Here is a 19,724-nt window from a genome sequence, read left to right as displayed (position 1 = left end):
AAAAATTACTCTTAGGTTTGCTGAGTTTTTTTAGTAAGTTTTTTTTCGAAATATTTTTGTGGTTTGATTATAATGTGGGCTTTCAATTTTTTTTTATAGTGTTTTTTTTATTTTTAGTTTCTGTAAATCATATTGGAAATATAAAAACTTTTTAAATTACAATTCCTTGATGGTACATATTTGTACCACAATTTTTTTTAAAAATTAAAAAAAATTTACAATTGTTTTCAAGCTATAAATAACATAATTCAAAAAGAAAAAAATCAAAAACTATTAAATCTATGCTAAGGGATCAAAGGGGTTAAATGATATGCGATGAGGATTATTTACATGAAATTTATTTTTCATTTACAACGGTAAGAATAATTTCATAATCAAGAGCATTAGAGATTAAACGGGATTAAACGCTGTAGAGGCTGTCGGTGTGGAAAAGAAAATGATCTCACTTGTGCTCTTCTTTTATTATGTTTTGACAGCGCTCTCTGTCTCACATATTGTGTGATTTTCAGGCACAGAATCTTAGATTTAGCAAATGTAACATTGCCTTAAAAAAAAGAGATAGAAAATCACTTAATCACTCTATGCTTGCAAGTGTCATATTTTCACACTTAAAACTATGCAGTTTATTGTAACACACAATTAAGGCCCGTAGAGTCCATGAATTTTATTTTGCTACGAGTATTTTTTATCTTTTGACATTTAAATATCTATATAAATTTGTTCACATACTCGTTTGATTTCATCAAAAATTAAATGAAAATTCAGCTAACTGAAACCTGGCACTATGGCACCTAATTAGTTTATTTATAATATCTGGTTAATTATAACCCTAATCTTGATACAGTTTCCGTAGTATCTATGTCTCATCATATTTTAATATTTTCAGTAAAAAATATTTTTTGCGTTCTTATGATTCACCCAAATATTTCAATTTTGTAGCCATTTTCTTTTAGTCGCAAAAAGTCCATGTTAGAAAATGGGAAACAAGTTGTGGTAGAGCAGAATTTGAACCTGGGACCTCCTGATCTGGAGTCCGTGACACTTCCCACGGACCACACCCGTCTCAAATATTCTGACACCCAAGTGCCAGCTGAGTATTTTAACACACATTAGTTAAGTAACACTGTTTATGTATGTTTAAAACTGTGTTGGGCATTTTATCAAAAAGTACATATGTACTCTTACTACTTTCGGTTACACTTTTATCGCATTGTGGACATTTTGCGACCAATCTACACCGAACAGCAGACAGGTTTTAAAAATTGCGTCTGAAAATACATTTACAGTAGCTTGCATATTTTGAAATATTTTTTAGTATCTTACTCATTTCCCGCAAACAATGTCATAATGGAAGCTTAATTCTATCCTACCTAATTGCCCGATACTTATAAAAGCACTCACTGCACTCAGTAGTCCGGCTCTTCAAAGACCTAGGCTTGGACATATATCTACGCAGGTCGCAGTGACACCAGGAACTTATTTAGCACAGAGTCCCATCTAATACACATGTAAAACTGACCAACTCACAAAACTTGTTTTAATTCAGGTATATCCAGTGCATGCACCAGATGTTGTATCACCTGACGGCTTCGGACTATGAGGAGTTTGCCAACGTTGTGGTGTCAGCACGTACTGCACTTCACCTTACTCCGGAGGGGACGGCGCAATTCAAGGATTGGTTGCAATGCATTCGAAGGTACACTTCCATCTACATAAAATCTTTGATTTGATTTATACTTATTGAAGAACTACCAGAATAAACACCAGTTCAATTGTCAGTTTATCAGATTCTAGTCAGTTTCTAAGCCACTTCGCACTGAAATTTAAAAAACTAATTTGTAATTTAATACTTGTTTGATATAAGAGTGTAAGTGTTTCCAGTTTACATACAGTAAAACCTCATTTTTATGTTCCTCAATTTTACATTTTCTCGTTTTTTATACCGAAATGTTCTGGTCCCGTTTTGTTTCATACCCAATATTAAGGTTTTTTAGGCTTTACATGGTTTTTTGTGAATTTTGATACATTTCTTACACTCCTTATACTGCAAATTGGTCATGTTTTTTATGAATATTTTTGTTTTTTATTGTTTATTATGTTAATTATAAGTAGGTTAATTGGATTAATTACGTTTTTTTATTGTTATTATTGTTATTATTATGTTTTTTTTTATTGTTATTATTATGTTAACTTTGTTAAATAGCTAATCTTAGGCATGTTTCACATTTTGTAAAATGTTTCCCTCGGCACGGGACACCCCAGTGAGGGAACATTATTCTGTATAAAAAAATTAATACAAACAATGTAAAACTATAAATAAATAAAATGTGATTAAAATAATGTGGTTGGGAATTTTTTGTCTTTGAATAAGTTTTTAAAAATTTTCGAAATAAAATCGGGGTAATGAAAAACGTTGATTGGGGGGAATATTTTAATGAGAATGTATGGAAAAAAATGGGACCTCAACATTTGGGAGTAATTCCCTTTTTTTCATACAATTTTCATTTCCTCACTTCCATCATTTTCATCGCTTTTTTTTGTTGCTCCCTGCATAAAAAAAGTTTTACTGTATCGGACGATTAACGATGTATTACATTAATACTATTTTTTAAAAGCGAGTTCTCACTTAGCAATTTAATGTGGAAAGCAATGAAGATGTGAAAATCTCCTTGATTTTTACCATAAATATTCACATTTTCTATTTCCAAAGTTAAGTATAAAAAGTAATTTCAGATCCAAGTCGTGCCAGAAGGACCTGTGGGCGCAGATAAACACAGCTCTGCAAGCGAGCGGCAAATGACAAAGGTGTCCTTCGGCTGGCGGCAGTCTCTCCCCCCCCGCCCCTGCGGAGGGCGAGCTGCCTGTGGAGAGCCGCCTGCTGCTCGACTTGCTGTACCGCCAGCGCTACTCCGTGCCCCCCCCCACCTGACCCCCCCACCTCTCCCTTCTGCCCCCCTAGTCTAAACTACATTAGGACTTACATTTATGTGTTCGTATTCGTTTAATTTAATACTCATTTTTACTGTAGTCCTTTTCCTCGGTGGAGTAGAATAAATTAGTATACATCCGCTCTTAGATGTATCCCAGATTTCGTTTCAGCGTCAGCTCGGAATATTCTACGAAGCAATCGAAAATATTTATAATTCTATCATAAGTAAATGATTTCATGGCTAATGATGCGTTAGCTTAAAATTCGCTAAGTATTTTTGAAAAATATACAAGAGAAATATAATATTGTATACTAGAGTTCGTTAATTCGTTAAAATCTGCCTTCCGACAAAAATGTAGTATTAATCCGAGGATTTCACGATAGTGTAGATGAGATGTTATTTCTTAATGCATTCTTTTCACGAAGCATAGACTGTTTTAGGTAGATTCGTAATATCGAGTATTGTCTGATTTAAATATATTATATTTATATGTTTCAGTTCTCCCGCATTTTTGACGGTAAATCATTGTCTTTGCGAATATCTTCAAGTTTGGTTACAAAATACCAATTCTGATCTCTGCAGATTTTGATGGATTCTTTTTTAGGACATTCGCCGCAAGCGAATACACATTTTCGTTAGCGAGATATGCGGTTTGTGTACATATCACCCCATTTGACATCGCATTATTATAGATAATGATTATTATCGTTAAAAAGAATACGGTTTTGCGTTATACCGTCACTTCTATATTTAGATTTTATTGGAAGAATGTGCGATTCGCAAGTTTCTTTCGTAAATGAGAGAATTTACGTCTGAAGTATATTATTTTACTAAGAATAAGGATAAAAATTAGGTTAAATCTATTTTCAACTTTGACGATACGTGAATTGAATGAAATGGCGGTCACTCGGGACAAAAGTTTTGGTGTTTTAATTTTCTCAGTGTTTTTCCCGCTAATTGTTAATTTTACAGGCAACACTTGTCTTTCCAATTGTGACCGCCGAATCAACCATCTTTTAATGAATGACAGTTTCGGCCACAGAATACCATCTTTTCAAAACACCCATATTTCCGCTACTTATCGTTAACGATTAAGGTTATTTAGGATTAACTATAGGTTAACCGACACGATCTACACATTGAGAAATGATTTCTGTTCATTCTTTAATGTCGCACACTTATAGCGCTATAAATAGGAACTGAAGAATTGATCTCCCAAGAAGTGTGAATGTGAGCTGATATTGGCCACATCCGCCCGTGGTTATTCTCTCATTGCCTTGAAATTGTCCGTTTGGCGCGAGCGCCCGTCACAACTCCAACTGCAGTCTGAACATAATTCGCGGCATATAGGCATATATGTATATTAAGTTTATTATGCTATATTATTCTAGTGACTAAATAGAATAAGTTGGCCGTTTAAATATAGCTCTAGCTAGAAAATGTAGATTAGTAAAAAAGAGAAATGAACAAATATCGTCTTTATTTACATCAATTTAAATATTTCGCTTTCACCGGTGACACTTAGCCATTGTTAATATATTGGAGATTTTGTCCCTTTGTTTGACTTTATTATATATTATACACAAATAAAACAGATATACACACACACATAAATATATATATTTAAATTTACATCATAATTTTTATCATATAAAGACTATTTTTACACTTGATAAAGTTATTATTATGGGAAAGATTTCATGGCGTTTATCGGGCTGATGCTCACAAGAGTCAGCAGGAGAAGTTGTAACCTCTGGTTGTTGAATATATGTCGGGCCAATATATAGTGTATGGCCGCAGGTTGTGATATGGTGTCATCCCCTCTCCTTTGACCCCCTTGTTGTGTGTCGCTCCTTCACTGTTGCAGCAATACTAAATTGTTTAGGTAGTTCAAATTTAATGCATAATATTTTTAATTACGTTTTATTATTCGTGATTTCTGTGTGAAAATTATATTGAAAATTTAAAATTAAACGTGCGAGTACCTTATTTTTATATAACTCTTGGCTCATTACAGTTGTTTGTCGATCTTTGGTCTATTATTAAATGTTGGTGTCGAGTGAATTTTAATAATATAAATGAATTTCAAATGTGCTGGTTTTTATTTCTTCCTTTTTATACTATAGAAATAAAAGACGACTCATACTTCAAATTCGGAATAACCAGTGACCTGTTTCATCGCTTTCGCGACATCTTCAATGTATTTACACAAAAACAGTAAGGATAGAGGATTCAAAATTATATAATAGTAATTGAATTGAATTATTTTTGTCTGAAGAACCTTTCGCTTTTGCGGGTTAAATATAAGTGTTAATATAATGTTATTTCAATGAGTTTAAAAACATAAATATATTATTGCGGCTCAAGTTCTCGATTGTCTCATCCTGGTGAAGTTATTGCAATGTAGTAATAGGGAATAAATCAGATAATTGAGACAAGTGAGAGTTCAATACACCTGTTATACCTTCCTTCATAGACTATAGTAAGGCTTTTGATTGTGTCAAGTGGAGTGAATTGTGGAAATTACTGGATGAAATGGTAGTCTCCGAACGCCTGATACATCTATTAAATAGTCTCTATACAAAGAGTTCTGCTTGATCAGCTTTCATAATGCATTATCTGATAGCTTTCTGGATCGAAAGGGCGTTCGCCAGGGATGTATACTTTCCCCTGGTCTTTTCAAGATATATGGTGAGTATATAATAAGAAAAGCTCTCGATGGCAGGAAGGCTGTTTTCAGTATTGGAGGCAGAAAAACCTCATACCTGCGATTAGCTGCTGACACAACACCGGTGTGGCAGCTTGTGAGTCAGAGATGAAGATACTTTTAGATCGCGTTGAGAGGGAAAGTCTGGCACTCAGTTTGAGTATCAACCAAAGTAAGACCAGACTAATAGCGATCAATAGAGCTAATAAACTTTCTTCATTAAAGATATTAAATCATCTTGAATAAGTGCATGCATCGGGCTCAAACATCAGTGAAACCGGTGGTTGGGACAAAAAAATTAAAAGGTGAATCGCTACGGCTAAAGGTGCAACAGGTAGACCTGTCAATATATGGAAGGATCGAAGCATTACCAAAAATACGAAGGTTCAACTTGTCAAAACTGTGATTTTCTCCATATTCCTATACGGAGTAGAAACATTGGACGTCGACATTGAGAGTCTGAGAGAAAAAAGATTGATGCCTTTGAAATGTGGCGCTGGAGAAGAATGCTCCTGATTTCATGGACGGCGATTCATACAAATATGTCCATACTGAATGAAGTAAATATTGGGGATCGACTGTTGAACTATATGTCACAGAGGCATCCTCCAGTATTTTAGACACATTGCCAGGAGAGAACCAGACAGCCTTGATGAGCCTGTTGTGATGGGTGGAGTGGAGGGAAGAAGATCCAGAGGTCACTCACCTACCCGATGGAGTGTTTTATAGTCCTTAAAATATAGCTTGATTAGAATGACAGCTATCAAACTAATTTCATTAGTGATGGGAAATTACTGATCACTGATCAAATCGATTTTATCAGTTATTTCATGCAATCCTGAAACTCTGTTTCCGAAAATTGATATAAATAACGCAAAAACAAGCCTATTAAAAAAAAATGAGACATTTATGCTTTTTTCATGAACAACATCAAATGAATTATTTTTTTATTCGATCAATTTACATTGATCAATTTGTCCCATCTCTAATGTTTTTGCAAAATGATGTAACCTTGTAAGAACGTCGTTAATAATTAGGTTTATTTTAGTTTTCTTTTAGTTTTAAAGCTGATTTTATATATTAATATTTCAAGCATTGTATTAAAAAAATAAATTACACGCCAGACACAAATGATTTTTTGTGTGTCAATATAAATAAAGTTATGTTTTCACTTTTTCTGACAACTGCCATTCTAATCATGTTACATTTTAAGGACTATAATTAAATCTACGCTAGGGTCTTCAGTGATTGATGCTCTGCTCTGCCCAGAACAGGACTACCTGGAGGAAGACCACAAAAATAATGATGAGTGCAGCCACCATCCTCAGTCGTGAGGGAAAGGACTAAAATGAACATTTATTTGCATCAAATCATCACTTATTAGTTGGGGCATTATCCATTTAATTATTAATCATGCCTCCTGTCACTAACCGCACCTATTACATTAAGATCAAAATACACTGTATTTTGTTTATTAATGCAGTAAAAAAAATCAAAAAAATCCCACAAACGCATGATTTGTGTGGGTATACATTAAAAAAATATTTATTTATATTTAGAGAGAAAATGTGGTCTGAATTTTCTTCATACAGATGTATTCTCGTATTTTTTCTCTGGATGATGGCACTAGATCAGTGATTTTTTTACACAGTACAGATATTTACCATTAGTGTGTTCTATCCTTATGCTTTTTTGATAAATTGTTTCTTAAGGGAGTTAGGACCATCCAAAAACCCAAAAAAGCGCCCGGTTTTATCTGCCGTCTTGGACGCACGGTACATAAATATGATCAATATTTTTGAAAAACGGAAAAGGTTCTGTGTCAGAGACACAGAAAAATTCATTCTGATACTCTTTCTCAAAAAAAAAAAAATGGTTTAAATTTTGGGGTGCGGAAAACGGGACAGCAAAACCTTGATTTTAGTTAATCAAAATAAGAGCATTAAATTGTACCGCAAAGTTTCTTGAAAATGTACTAAAACAATGATAGAAAATATTTTAATAAAAACTAACTACTTTGAACGACTTTACTATTTTTATTTTTGTAAATCTTTGCCTTTAATTTTTGTATAAAATTGTAAGTTTCAATATGTCCATGTATTTATAATTTTCTCAAACTGAACGGTTTGGGTAGGTAGGAAGAAATTGCCTTAAGGCAATATGCCCGCCCTTATATGTATATATATTGTATATATATATAAAGTGTCAAATAAATAAATATTATACAGTCAACTTAAGAAGAGAATTTTGACTTTGACATTTACACGCTCATGAAGTTCTGTAAATATTGACAGTTAAGTGTAAGAAATAAATGTCGTACTTTATTGTTGAGACACCGCAATAGTGACGTACCACCGCAAAACTTCACTATCGATCGACAATATCGACTTTATATTGAATATCGAATTATATTGTGCGTGTTCATTTTAACGAGTTTGCAATACGATTAATCAAAGTTTTGGACGATAATTTTGACGCTGAACTTATTTATGCGCAAATTAAAAATAGTTAAACTTAAAAAAATAAAAATGCTATTATGCGTAATGGTCACTGAAAACGAGACATGTTCACGAATTAGCAACTTTAGCTTTATTTTTTCGCATTGCTCATGAAAAAGAGCAAAATGTTAATATAAATACATAGCAAATATAAATCACTAATCGCACACAACGTGATGTTAAAAAAAATATGATTTCATAACGCTAAGAGTAAAAATCGTTGCACCCGTAATCCTCATAATGCGATCGCGGGTGTAACTAATTTGACGCCAACGTTTATTTCAATTCTACTCAAAATATGCTCCTAATTACGACTGATTTAAGTTTCTCTCCTATTTTTTCATACCTTTAGAATGTGTCAAAACGATCAAACTTTAGTTCTGTGAAGCAATCACTACATAGCCTCTTCTACAAAATTAAAGATTTTATACCAAGAAAGGAAAAAATTATCATGTACGAAGCCTATGTCAAAAGTAAATTGAGTTACATGATCGCCTTCTGGGGAACTGGTAACAAGACAGACATAACAAGAATACAAAGACAACAAAATAAAATTCTTAAACTAACATACAACCTACTCTACCTGACCTCTACGACTGAACTGTACAAAAAAACACACCAGTTTGACGGAAACTACTTGACTAAAATTGAGACCTTAAAAATTGTGCACAAAATAACACTGGGAAACATACAAGACAACGACATAATATTAGCCAAAAATGCTGACATACACAAATATAACACCAGACAACAACAACACTATCATATTGAAAAAGCAAAGACAAACACAGGACAGTCAAAAATACTACACAATGGACTTAAACACTACAACGACTTACCTTACTACTTGAAAACTTTTACTGGAGACAAATTTAAAATCAATCTGAAAAAGCACATGATGACTGAACTAACTAGACTAGACGAGACATAAAATGACTAGACAATATAAAATTTCTAATGTATGGGTTTTTTAAAATTGTAAATAAATAAATAAAAAAAAACCTTTCATATATTTTGTATTGCGGGTTCAACAAGTAAACAAAAGCTACTTGTGACCATGGCTCCGATTACAGTGGAAAGTTAACGGAGTTATCTTCGACTATAAAGAAAAATCGATATTTGTGTACGAAAATAAGTATGTTTGCATGAACATTTAAAGTATCTTCGTCGGTAACTTATAATTGAACATGTTTCGAAGAAAAAAATGTACGCGTATTCTGCTTTTATACAGAAAACTTAATTTTACTTTGTAGATAAATGTTAACTTCCCACTGTAATTTGGGCCCAGTAACGCTTAAAAAATAATAACAAGTACTTACGTGTCATTACAATATTTAAGTTTGTCCAAATGTTCGTAGACAAATAACTGGATTTCACAATAACAATAAAGGTTTCAGCTCTTTAACTTCACTTAAATCAACAAATGGAAGAATTGAAGAAATATGGATGTTCAAACATTGGCAAAATGGTGAATGTTACACAGTGTGTAAAGTGGCCACTTAAACCAGCCAATGACAGGTCATAAGCTCTGTAAATGCCTAGACTTCCATATACCCTTATTTAAGGTATTCTCCATCACTATTGTAATTTGTTATACTTACGTGTCCTTTCATAAACGAATGGACAGATGTTTTTACTTTAAAATTAACCAAGCAGGTACCTGTAACATATTAAAATATTATGACCTCGGACTTCCGCCTCCGAAAATCAATGTTTCGAAGCGCTCCAAAAAGTTTAATGTGAACTTTAGTCGATAAAAGTACATTTATTACTAAATTCAGATCTTCTTTATATTGGCATTAAGGAAAGTAATAAATACTGTGATTTAGAAATTTGATGTCCGTCAACAACGGCATCGCCCAGTTAGGTACCTACTGGCAATACAGTATAAACAATAGTAATATACGAAACAAGAACATTATTACAAAATAACACGTGGCACATCAATATAAAAATAACAAACATTTGATTTACATGAAATGAGTTTGATAATATCCTCACAAGACGAAACGCGTCACATATATCGAAAAAAAAAATGTGTGCCACCGAAAAGTTTTTAGACTTGTGGGTAAAAAATTGTTTTATGTATTTTAAATTATTAAATAAACGCTGCTCCGCAGCACTGAAACTGAAATCCAATGAAAGTGTTTTATTTTAGATACCTTACCACATTTTAATATGGAATTCTACCAGTTATCTGCATACACAATAAATAAGTAGTTTCCAACTCAAATCCCTTCCCCTAGGCAAAATACAGTGCTGCGGCGCTATTCTGAACCGCTCTCGTGGCCGTAGAAAACACTTTTATCTCGCGTGTTTACGTACGAAATACGCGAGATAAAAGTGTTTTCTACGGTCGCGAGAGCGTTTGAAATAGCAGCGCTGAACCCCTTTCTCGAAAATAGATTTTGTCTTTGAGAGCTTACTACGCTCTTCCAAAATATTTAACACTCTCGGTGCGACTAAGGAGAGGTGCCTCTGAGAAAAAGTCGTGCGGGTTTTGGGTATAACATAATTCATACTCTTTGGAAACCTTGTACGAACATTTAACAAATATCCAAATATTGTTTTACATTCACGTTTTAAGGGAGTTATGGATATTTTTCATAGTCAAAATCACGTATATTGTTCTATCAGTTGTCATGAGACAAAATAAGCGAATTTGTTGCATTTTTTTCTGGTCGATAAATTTGCGAGTACCTAGTTATGTAATAAAAACCACGAATTTTTCGTTTTTTAGATAAAATTTCAAGATAACGTGCCTATTTTTTTATTGAACTGTAATCATAATGGTGAAAAAAAATAGCATATTTTATTATTTTTATTTTACATTTTATTAAAATAAACAGCTCTAAAAGCCTTTTACGTACAAGGTGAAAAATACATTAAAACAAAAAATAAAACATACAAGTAAAGTAAAATGAAGCATTTGAAATTAAATTAATACTAACAATATTATAAATATCACAAAGTACGAATACCGATAAAAATATATTAAAGGAATTTAGAATAATTAATTGTATTTTCGAAATCAATGTGGATATTGTGAAAAAATATTTTCATATAAATGTAAAAAAGAAATAGAATAAAAATACGTTGGTAGAAAAACGTGACGTGTTTGGCCTCGGCAGTTGTAACGTCAAGATTCGTGATAATGTTCTAAAACCAATCTCAATAGCCAGGAACAAATAAACTACTATTTCATAGACCTTTATTACTTAAAAAAGGTGATATTTCACTATTAAAATAATATTAAGTATTACTTAAAAATATTTTAAAGGTGTAAAAAGGTTAACCTAACTTATTTTTTATAATATTTATGGTATGTTATTATGAAAATGTTATTTTTTCTATTTCTATACTTCTTCATGGACCAGGTGGATTTATCAACAATATTTTGAGTTTGTCCAAATTTTTCTAGACAAGGACTGTATTCGACTCCCTGGGGAGCTGTTTATATTAACATATTACAACAGAGATGAAGAACATTTAAGATAAGGTAATATAGAAAAAAAAACTCAAAATATTATTGAAAAAAATAATAATTTGGTGAACATATCATTCATATGAATGTACGAGTATAATGATACCAAAAAATACTTAAAAAATAGAATTCAAAATTTAATCGCCAACAAGGTACAGAAAGTGGCTTGGTGGTATTTTAGTTTTAGTAAAAATATAACAAGTGAAAAAAAAAATAATTGTAAAAAAGTATAATTTTACTATTAAATAAAAATAAATAAAATAAAATAAAATAAACAAAAAAATACGGTACTAGCGAAAATGTAATTTTCATCAATTTTCATCCGCATGTTATTCGTTGGCTGATTGTTACTGACCCCCGCTGCTCGTAATTTAGCGTCACGGCGCTCTGATTGGCTATCGTGTGTGACGTAATCGGAATGAATATTTTCTCAAGCAGTAGTGTCAATTAGTTGGCTCTCAGTTTAGGAGTTCTCATACCGCGGGCAGCTAGCTAAGGTCTCACCGGCCACACTAGACTAGTCATAGCAAGGTGAGAATAATATTTCTTTTCCTTCGTAGTATTTACATTCTTTTTGTTCAATTGATTCTCCCAAAACAAAAATCACGCGTTTCCTATGAAACGTTTTCCCGCTCGTTTTGCATATTCTAAATTCGAAAATTTGTTTTGAAACTAAAATTCCAATCTCATTTGACATTTTCATTTTAATTATAATTTTGTTTTTTTATTTATATAAATTATGATTTAATTATCTTTATATCGGCCTCGTGATGCGTGGTCAGCGCGTTTGCCTACCATTCAAGAGTTCTCGGGTTCGATTTCCGACATGGTTGACATGAAATATCTACTTAAAATGGTGTTTTCACACAAGAATATTTCACAGTCTCTAGTCTGGTACCTGAAGCGTAAGACTGATCATCTTACCTTCATGTAACAACAAATGACCAAGAAACGCTGCAATTGGTGTACAAATACAGTGCCCTATACCTCATTACATGTGGCAAGGGAAATATGATGATGATAAATTATTATTTTTAATATTTAAAAAAAAATATTTATAAAACATATAATACACGAATAACATATTATATTCTCGAAGTATTTTTATATTTCCAAACATCGTTGTTACAAAACTAAGTTTGATCGAAGATGGATGTCTTTAAAAAAGTTTAAAATATTTTACTTTATTTTTATTTGTTGTGTATCAAACTTACGAATCTCCGTAGTAAAAGTTATGAATGACACATTCAAACGAAAGTTAAGTAACAATGTCACACGGAAAATTTTCAAGGAGAAATTTGGCGGGAGATAAGATGTTTTCCCGCCACGCGTATTTTTCATGGTTGCGTTTGAGTTTGAAATATTCGAACGTTTTAATATTTTTCGTCGGTACCTACGTTTAAGTGACTTGTATGAAGGGCTTTGGAGTTAAGAAATTAAAAAAAATATATAAGTATTATGTAATTTGATGTTATTAAATTAATAAAAAATACTGATATAGACTTTAGTAACAGAGTTTGATAGAAGTAAATCTGTTTTCGTTACAATATGGTCATGATGTCTTAACTATATCCGAAAAAGGCTCCCCATAGAATTTTACTCTAAGTTAAAGGGACAGTGAAAGTCGTAGTGTTAAATTCAATTAAAATCGCGATATATAAACTCGTTTTTTGTATGAGTGAAACCGATGTGAAGATCCACGGGTTTTTAAAACTATTTAAGGAAGTAAAAAACGCAAAAAACCTGTGGAGGAAGTAAAAAAAAGGTACCTACCCAAGTAGGCTTTTGGGAAGGTTTATCTACATTTTGAAACACCTTTGCACGACACGAAAATTAAAATTTGCATAGTAGTAACTTGAAAAAATAAAAACAGGTTACTGTATAATTCATATACTATATACCTAAAGTACAACATTTTGATTACGTCCAATTTTTTCTAGATAAGGCTGAATTTTACTTTCGAGGGAATTTATAAGTTATAAAAAAATATTTTCCCGAAATTTCAGATTTTCGAGAATGACCCCAAAATTGTAATACTTAGGTCAGACGTACGCAAATGTTTCCGTAAAAATACGTATTAAGACAATTTATAATAAATTCAATTTTTTTATTTTCAGTGTTTTGAATCTCAAATCCTTTCAATCGACATCTCCCGATATTTCCCACGTCTCGACATCTTAAAAGAGAAGTCGTATATCCTTTGAACTCCCGTTTCCCGTGTCCTTCGTCGTCTCAAAGGATCCCGCCCTACAAACTCTGCCCCACCCAGGACATCAGATTCCCGTTTGTCGATATCTTGAAGGAGTCAAGGATCCACTCACTAAGATGACTTCCCTAGAACAGATGTCCAAGGACGAGACTATCAAGCTGAGGCATGAGCACATCGGGTAAGTGGGTGCTTGGCTTAACAGGTTGTTGATAGGACCCTAGAAACGGTTGTCACATCTCTTCAGATAGATTACTAAACTTAAAAGGATAATCCACTTAAAATTAAATTAGATTATACATTATAATATAAACTTAATCATTAATATTAATGCATTATTGTTCATATTATTAGTTTTTAATATTTGTATAAGTGAAGCGCCCATTTCCAAAATTCATCTTGTCTAGTTTTTTTTTTTAATGGACTGAGTATGCCATTTTAAGACTTATTAAAAGAGGCACATATCCTCAACGAAAATTTCCAAATCTAGTATTTTAAAGTCAGTATAACGGCTGAAAAATATTATTCAATTCCAAGATTTTTATATGTACAATACTGTATGAAATATTTTAATATCCAATCATTTTCACAGAAAAAATAACTAAATATTTCCACTAGACGATTAAGGCTGTAGTCTGGTAAAACGAATGCAAAATTAGGAAATAATACGATTTTGCCATTTTAAAACGAATGTTTTTTTTAATCGCGCAATAATAAAAAACATAAATTAGATAAAAAAAATATTTTTTAAAGGTATTTCTGTTAAAAAATATACTTAAAAGTTTTATGTAACTAAAATATAATCACTTTTAGACCGGCAGATTAAGCCATTTAAAATTTAGTCTGAACTTAAGTATAACTTAAGATAACTTAAGATCTCAATAAAGACGAAGCATTGAACTAAATTTTTCTATAATAATTTGAAGATAATAAATTGAACATGAAAGTGGCGGAAGCCAAGTTTTAGTTTTTTGATTTTGAAAAGAAATACAAGCATTTTAAATCACATGAATGTGTGTATGCGTGAATGAATGAGGGAGCGGGTACATGTGCGTGTTGGAATGAATGTTGGAGAGGGTGCGTGTGTGTGGGTGCGCAAGTATAAAAAAATAATTTTTTAAAACTTGTAATCATATTAAAAATAGTACAAGAAAGAGCTTGGTAAAAAGTTTGAAACCTTTTAGTTAAAATTTAAATTAAGAAATGTTATAAATTGTATTTTTTAAAAGTATGTAAAATTTCGAAACCGTATTCTGAAAAAAAAAAGCATTTTATTTTAGAATACACACCAAAAGAATAATGTGTGAATATCTAGAACAATGAGATGGTATAATGGTGTGGAAGAGGATTTTGGTTTTGATATTTATGTATTTATGTATTTGGTGATGGTCCACACAAATATAAAAATTCCCCGACTAAAAAAATTAAATCACACCTTTATAATTAAAAAAAATCAAACTTTACAGTCATATACACAAAAATATGGTTATAATATAATTTATGCTCAATACTAGTCTAAAAATTATTTCAAACTTATAATTAACAATATGCGTAATGTGTCATATGAAAAGTTATATTATATAAAAATAGAATTTGGAAAACAGAAAATTAAATTAACAAACTACAACAGAGATATTTACAGGGTTTGCCTATGTTTGAACATCCATAAATCTTAAATTCTTTCGTCGGTTGATTTTAAATCAACAGATGGTAGAATTGATAACTCACCCACATGATAAAGGTTTCAGCTCTTTTATTTATTTATTTATTAACGGACATTGTCCATTTATAGGGTTTAAATATTGCTATAAAAGAATAGTTTTAAACATTTAAAAAGAAGAAAAGAAGCATTGACAAACATAAGGGACATAAGGCAAGATCTGGACTATTTATTTGGTGCTCGTTTAAATCGTTGTAAACTTAAACCACAAAAGTCCAGATCTTGTCTTCAGTTAACAATACGACAAAGACATTGGAGAATTAAGGCCATAGTTTGTTCTATTCTGATCGATGAACAGTACTTCATTGTTTTACTTAACAAAAGTCAACAGATGGAAGAGTTGAGGAAATGTGGATGTTCAAACATACACACGCAGTGTGTGAAGTGGTCACTTAAGCCAGCTAACGACAGGTCATAAGTCTTGTAAATGCCTAGACTTACATATTCCTTTATCTAAAATGTTCTCCATCTCTGTTGCAATTTGTTAATCTTTATGACTCCCTAGGGGGTGAAATCCAGTCTTTTGTCTACAAACATTTGAACAATCTCAAAATATTGTAAAAAAAATAAATATTTATAAATTTAAAATTAAAAAAAAAAAATTGTATTTACCCATCACTACTCATCCACGACAATAATGCCTGCATGCTGTCGCTGATTTCCCTTTTCTGCATTAGTATTAACGTCAGCACACTAAAATAATTTGGTGTGACGGGTACGTTAAAAGGGTAGGTATAATAAAATTAATTAAAGTAAATGAGGACACTCGGTAATGCCATTTCTTTTTTTTTAATTCCCTTTTTGCACCTAATGGTGCATAGGGCACTACACCAATCGCAGCGTATCTTAATCATTTTTTGTTCCATGAAGATACAATGATCAGTCTAACGCTTCAGGTACCATTCCAGGGACTATTACTCTGGTGTGAAAAACCCTTTTAAATAAATATTTCATATCAACCATGCCGGGAATCGAACCCGAGACCTCTTGCTTGGTAGGCAAACGCACTGACCATTACACCACGAGGCCGACAAATTTCCGAAAACAATTTCCGACAAATCAAAAACAAGAAAAGGCCATTTTAAAAGCTGGAATATAAACATTCGAGTCAGCAATCAGTTACTTATACTAATATTAGGTTTTGTGCATTTGTTTTAAATGGTTAAATACCCTTATTGATTTAATATATTAGGCGGTCTCCGTGGTGTAGTGGTCAAGATGCTTGACTCACACACGGAAGGTTCTGGGTCCGATTCCCGATGAGAATACAAAAATTTAATGTGATTTTTCTCAAGCCTGGGTGTTATGTGATGTAATTCACCACTGTAATTGGGCCTCCTGGCCTGTTGTGGTGCAAAAAAAAAAAATTTTTTTTTTTTTAAATATAATTTATTTTTACTTCATCTTTTTTTGTAACTGTTATTACTATAATCATTGCTTGAAAAAAAACTAATTATTATTACAAGACAGTTTTTGAATTATTAATATTTGAGTTAATTTTTGTTAAATTGTATAAATTACACCCATTTAAAATTTAATATTATTAAAATTAATCCAAATTAAAAAAAAAAATATATTAATTAAAAATATTATAAATAAAATTTCGATCTATTTGAAATTTGAATTTTTGTTTTGTGATTATTGGTAAAATATATTTAGTGTTATTATTTTATGAATTGTATATTATTTGTGATATATTTTATTGTTTTTGAACTGAAAAAAAAAAAAAAAAAGTAAAATATCACGCATTTTGTCCATCTTCCAAACAATATTTTCCCCATTTTGACGTTCCATGTTTTGTTTACTTTTGTATTCATTATGATAAAGAATAAAAAAACAAAGTTATATGTTCTTCCCTTCAAACCGTACAAAATATTATCATAATTCATCTTGTCCCTTTAAAACATTTTCAAAATACCATAAAACATTTACAAATGTCATCATGTCCATAAATCTATTATAAAAAGTCATCTTGTCCCGGATATACCTTTGAATCATTTTTAAAAACCTGTATCATATTTAAGGAATATTGTGTTTTTCATTGACGTTATATTAAATTCAATTGACTAAATTTAGTTTGATTAAAAATATAAACTGTTAACGAAATGTAAATGTACGGCGGACTGTAAATGAAAAACGAATTTCATTCAGTTTTGTGATTTGGAAATATTTGAGAAAGGATAGGAACATGGGATGGATACCTACCTTTAATATGATCTGAATGTTCTTCAATTTCTGGCACTGGATGACAAAATGAACTATAACGACGCGCGACGAATCCAACCACTTTTTATCCGATTTTATGTGAAGTCAAAAAATGTTGTTTTGTTTTTGTTCTAAATCCGAATCTTCTAATTTTGAATTTCTTTTATCTTGATGTTAGGTAGGTACCATAAGAATGAGTCAATGGCAGGATGGGAACGAAAGGTAATCGGCCAGGAATGGTATCAATAAATGCTGTTATTTATTTAACATATACATATAGGTAATTTTGAGGTATTTACACATTTTTAGTGAATATCTTAAAATAAACTAGAAAGACAATATGATCTTTGGAAATGAGCGATTCAAGTATAGACTCTAAATAAAAATTCTGATTTTTTAGAATATATTTTGTTGATTTTTATTTATGAAATTCCATATTCAATTATTGTAGTACAAAGAATATGAAAGCATTTTTTGGTTAAGTAGGTTTTATTTATTTAAGAACAGGGATGTTTGGGATTGATTGATTCAAATGATTTTTTACTAAATTTTGTTGTTAATTAATCGTTTTGATACGAAAACGTTACGAAAACATATTGAAAAAAATGTTTCTGCTTAAAGTTCGTAACAAAATTCCCTCTTAAAGCAAAACAAATAAATGTTATAATTGGTTAAAAAATACTCGACCTCAATAATACACATCTGTGGTTAACGTCAGCTTGTATTTTAATATACTCTCGTGTATTTTTTTCAGTCGTTCATGCAAATTATTCTTCAACTCTTCACCCCTGAAGATATTAAGGGGAGCTGGTCAGCATATGTATGATGAGCACGGTGCTGAATATTTGGATTGTATCAACAACGTCGCGCACGGTAAGTCAAATGTTAAATGTAGTTTTTTCTGTTTCAGGTTTTATAAAATCATTTAATTTTCTGTGAACTGTTTGATCAATTAAAAAAATACTTATTACTTTATTTATTTACTTATTACTTAGTACTTTATTGGGATCTACACCCGATTTATTATTTGCACACTTAAAAATAAGATAATTTAATAGGTACGCTAATTATTTATGACTTACGTATATAATCAAACAAGAGAAAAAATCTTATTTAAACTCCATGTATCATAATTTACTCTTCAACATTTTTCAAAGTCAACTAAAAATTTTGATAGCCTTTGTAAAAAAAATATAAGTTGTTATTTTAATACATTTAACTATTTTTTTTGCACCACAACAGACCAGGAAGCTGAATTACAGTGGTGAATTACATCACAGAACACCCAGGCTTGAGAAAAATCACATTTATTTTTTTTGTTCTCTCCGGGAATCGAACCTGGCACCTTATATATGTTTTAATAGTTAATAGAAAATGCGGTCTTCTGACCTTTCTTCTTAGATTATGGCACTAAAATAGTGTTTTTTTCTTTTACATATTATAAATATTTACCATTGACATGTCTCTATTGTTTTGCTTTTTTGATAAACTGTTTTTTGTGGGAGCTAGGACCGTCCGAAAATTCATAATAGCACCCAGTTTTATCTTCAGATGTACGGTGCGATACATATGACAAACACGATAAATAATTTAGAAAAACGAAAAAGTAATGACACAAAAAAAAAATTCTGACACATTTTCTAAAAAAAAGAAAAAATCGGTTCAGTTTTGAGGTGCAGCAAACGGGACAACGAAACGTCGATTTTGTCGATTTTAGTTAGGCATAATCAGTCCGACGGACAATTGAGAGAGAGAGAGACAGAAAAACTAGTTTTTAATACCAATTATCGCATTTCAATGACATTGGTATTCCAAAAATCATTTCTATATAACGGACCTAAACTATACAACCTGATACCGTGTGTTTGGAAATCTGATAAACCATCAGTATTGAAAAAAAGAATAACAATTTGGTTGACAGACATTGGAAGTAAGGAATCTGAGAATTCATTGAGGAATTCTAAATATTATACT

The 19,724-nt window shown here is 31.4% G+C and overlaps 2 protein-coding genes across 6 annotated transcripts in view; both read left to right on the top strand.

Annotated features, from left to right (window-relative positions):
* Dora (zinc finger SWIM domain-containing dorado) overlaps positions 1-5,020 on the top strand; it is a 35,786-nt gene extending 30,766 nt beyond the window's left edge. For 3 of the 5 annotated variants that reach the window (XM_088227809.1, XM_088227807.1, XM_088227806.1), the window contains exons 20-21: positions 1,547-1,696; positions 2,734-3,779. In XM_088227809.1, the coding sequence (XP_088083935.1) occupies positions 1,547-1,696; positions 2,734-2,800 (217 nt within the window). In that variant the 3' untranslated portion in view covers positions 2,801-3,779. Of the gene's footprint in view, positions 1-1,546; positions 1,697-2,733 lie in introns of all 5 variants that reach the window. The other 2 variants (XM_088227808.1, XM_088227805.1) reach the window with 1 other exon arrangement.
* A 7,006-nt stretch (positions 5,021-12,026) lies between these two features.
* LOC148280774 (5-phosphohydroxy-L-lysine phospho-lyase) overlaps positions 12,027-19,724 on the top strand; it is a 49,558-nt gene continuing 41,860 nt past the window's right edge. Inside the window, exons 1-3 of the mRNA XM_088227801.1 lie at positions 12,027-12,150; positions 13,737-14,006; positions 18,505-18,623. Coding sequence (XP_088083927.1) covers positions 13,945-14,006; positions 18,505-18,623 — 181 coding nt within the window. The 5' untranslated portion in view covers positions 12,027-12,150; positions 13,737-13,944. The remainder of the gene's footprint in view (positions 12,151-13,736; positions 14,007-18,504; positions 18,624-19,724) is intronic.

This window comes from Micrasema longulum, unplaced genomic scaffold (genome assembly GCF_059751315.1).
Source record: "Micrasema longulum isolate JH-2025_06_02 unplaced genomic scaffold, ASM5975131v1 h1tg000541l, whole genome shotgun sequence".
Taxonomy (NCBI): domain Eukaryota; kingdom Metazoa; phylum Arthropoda; class Insecta; order Trichoptera; family Brachycentridae; genus Micrasema; species Micrasema longulum.
Note: the sequence above shows the minus strand (reverse complement) of the source record. Positions and strands in the feature narration are given on the sequence as shown.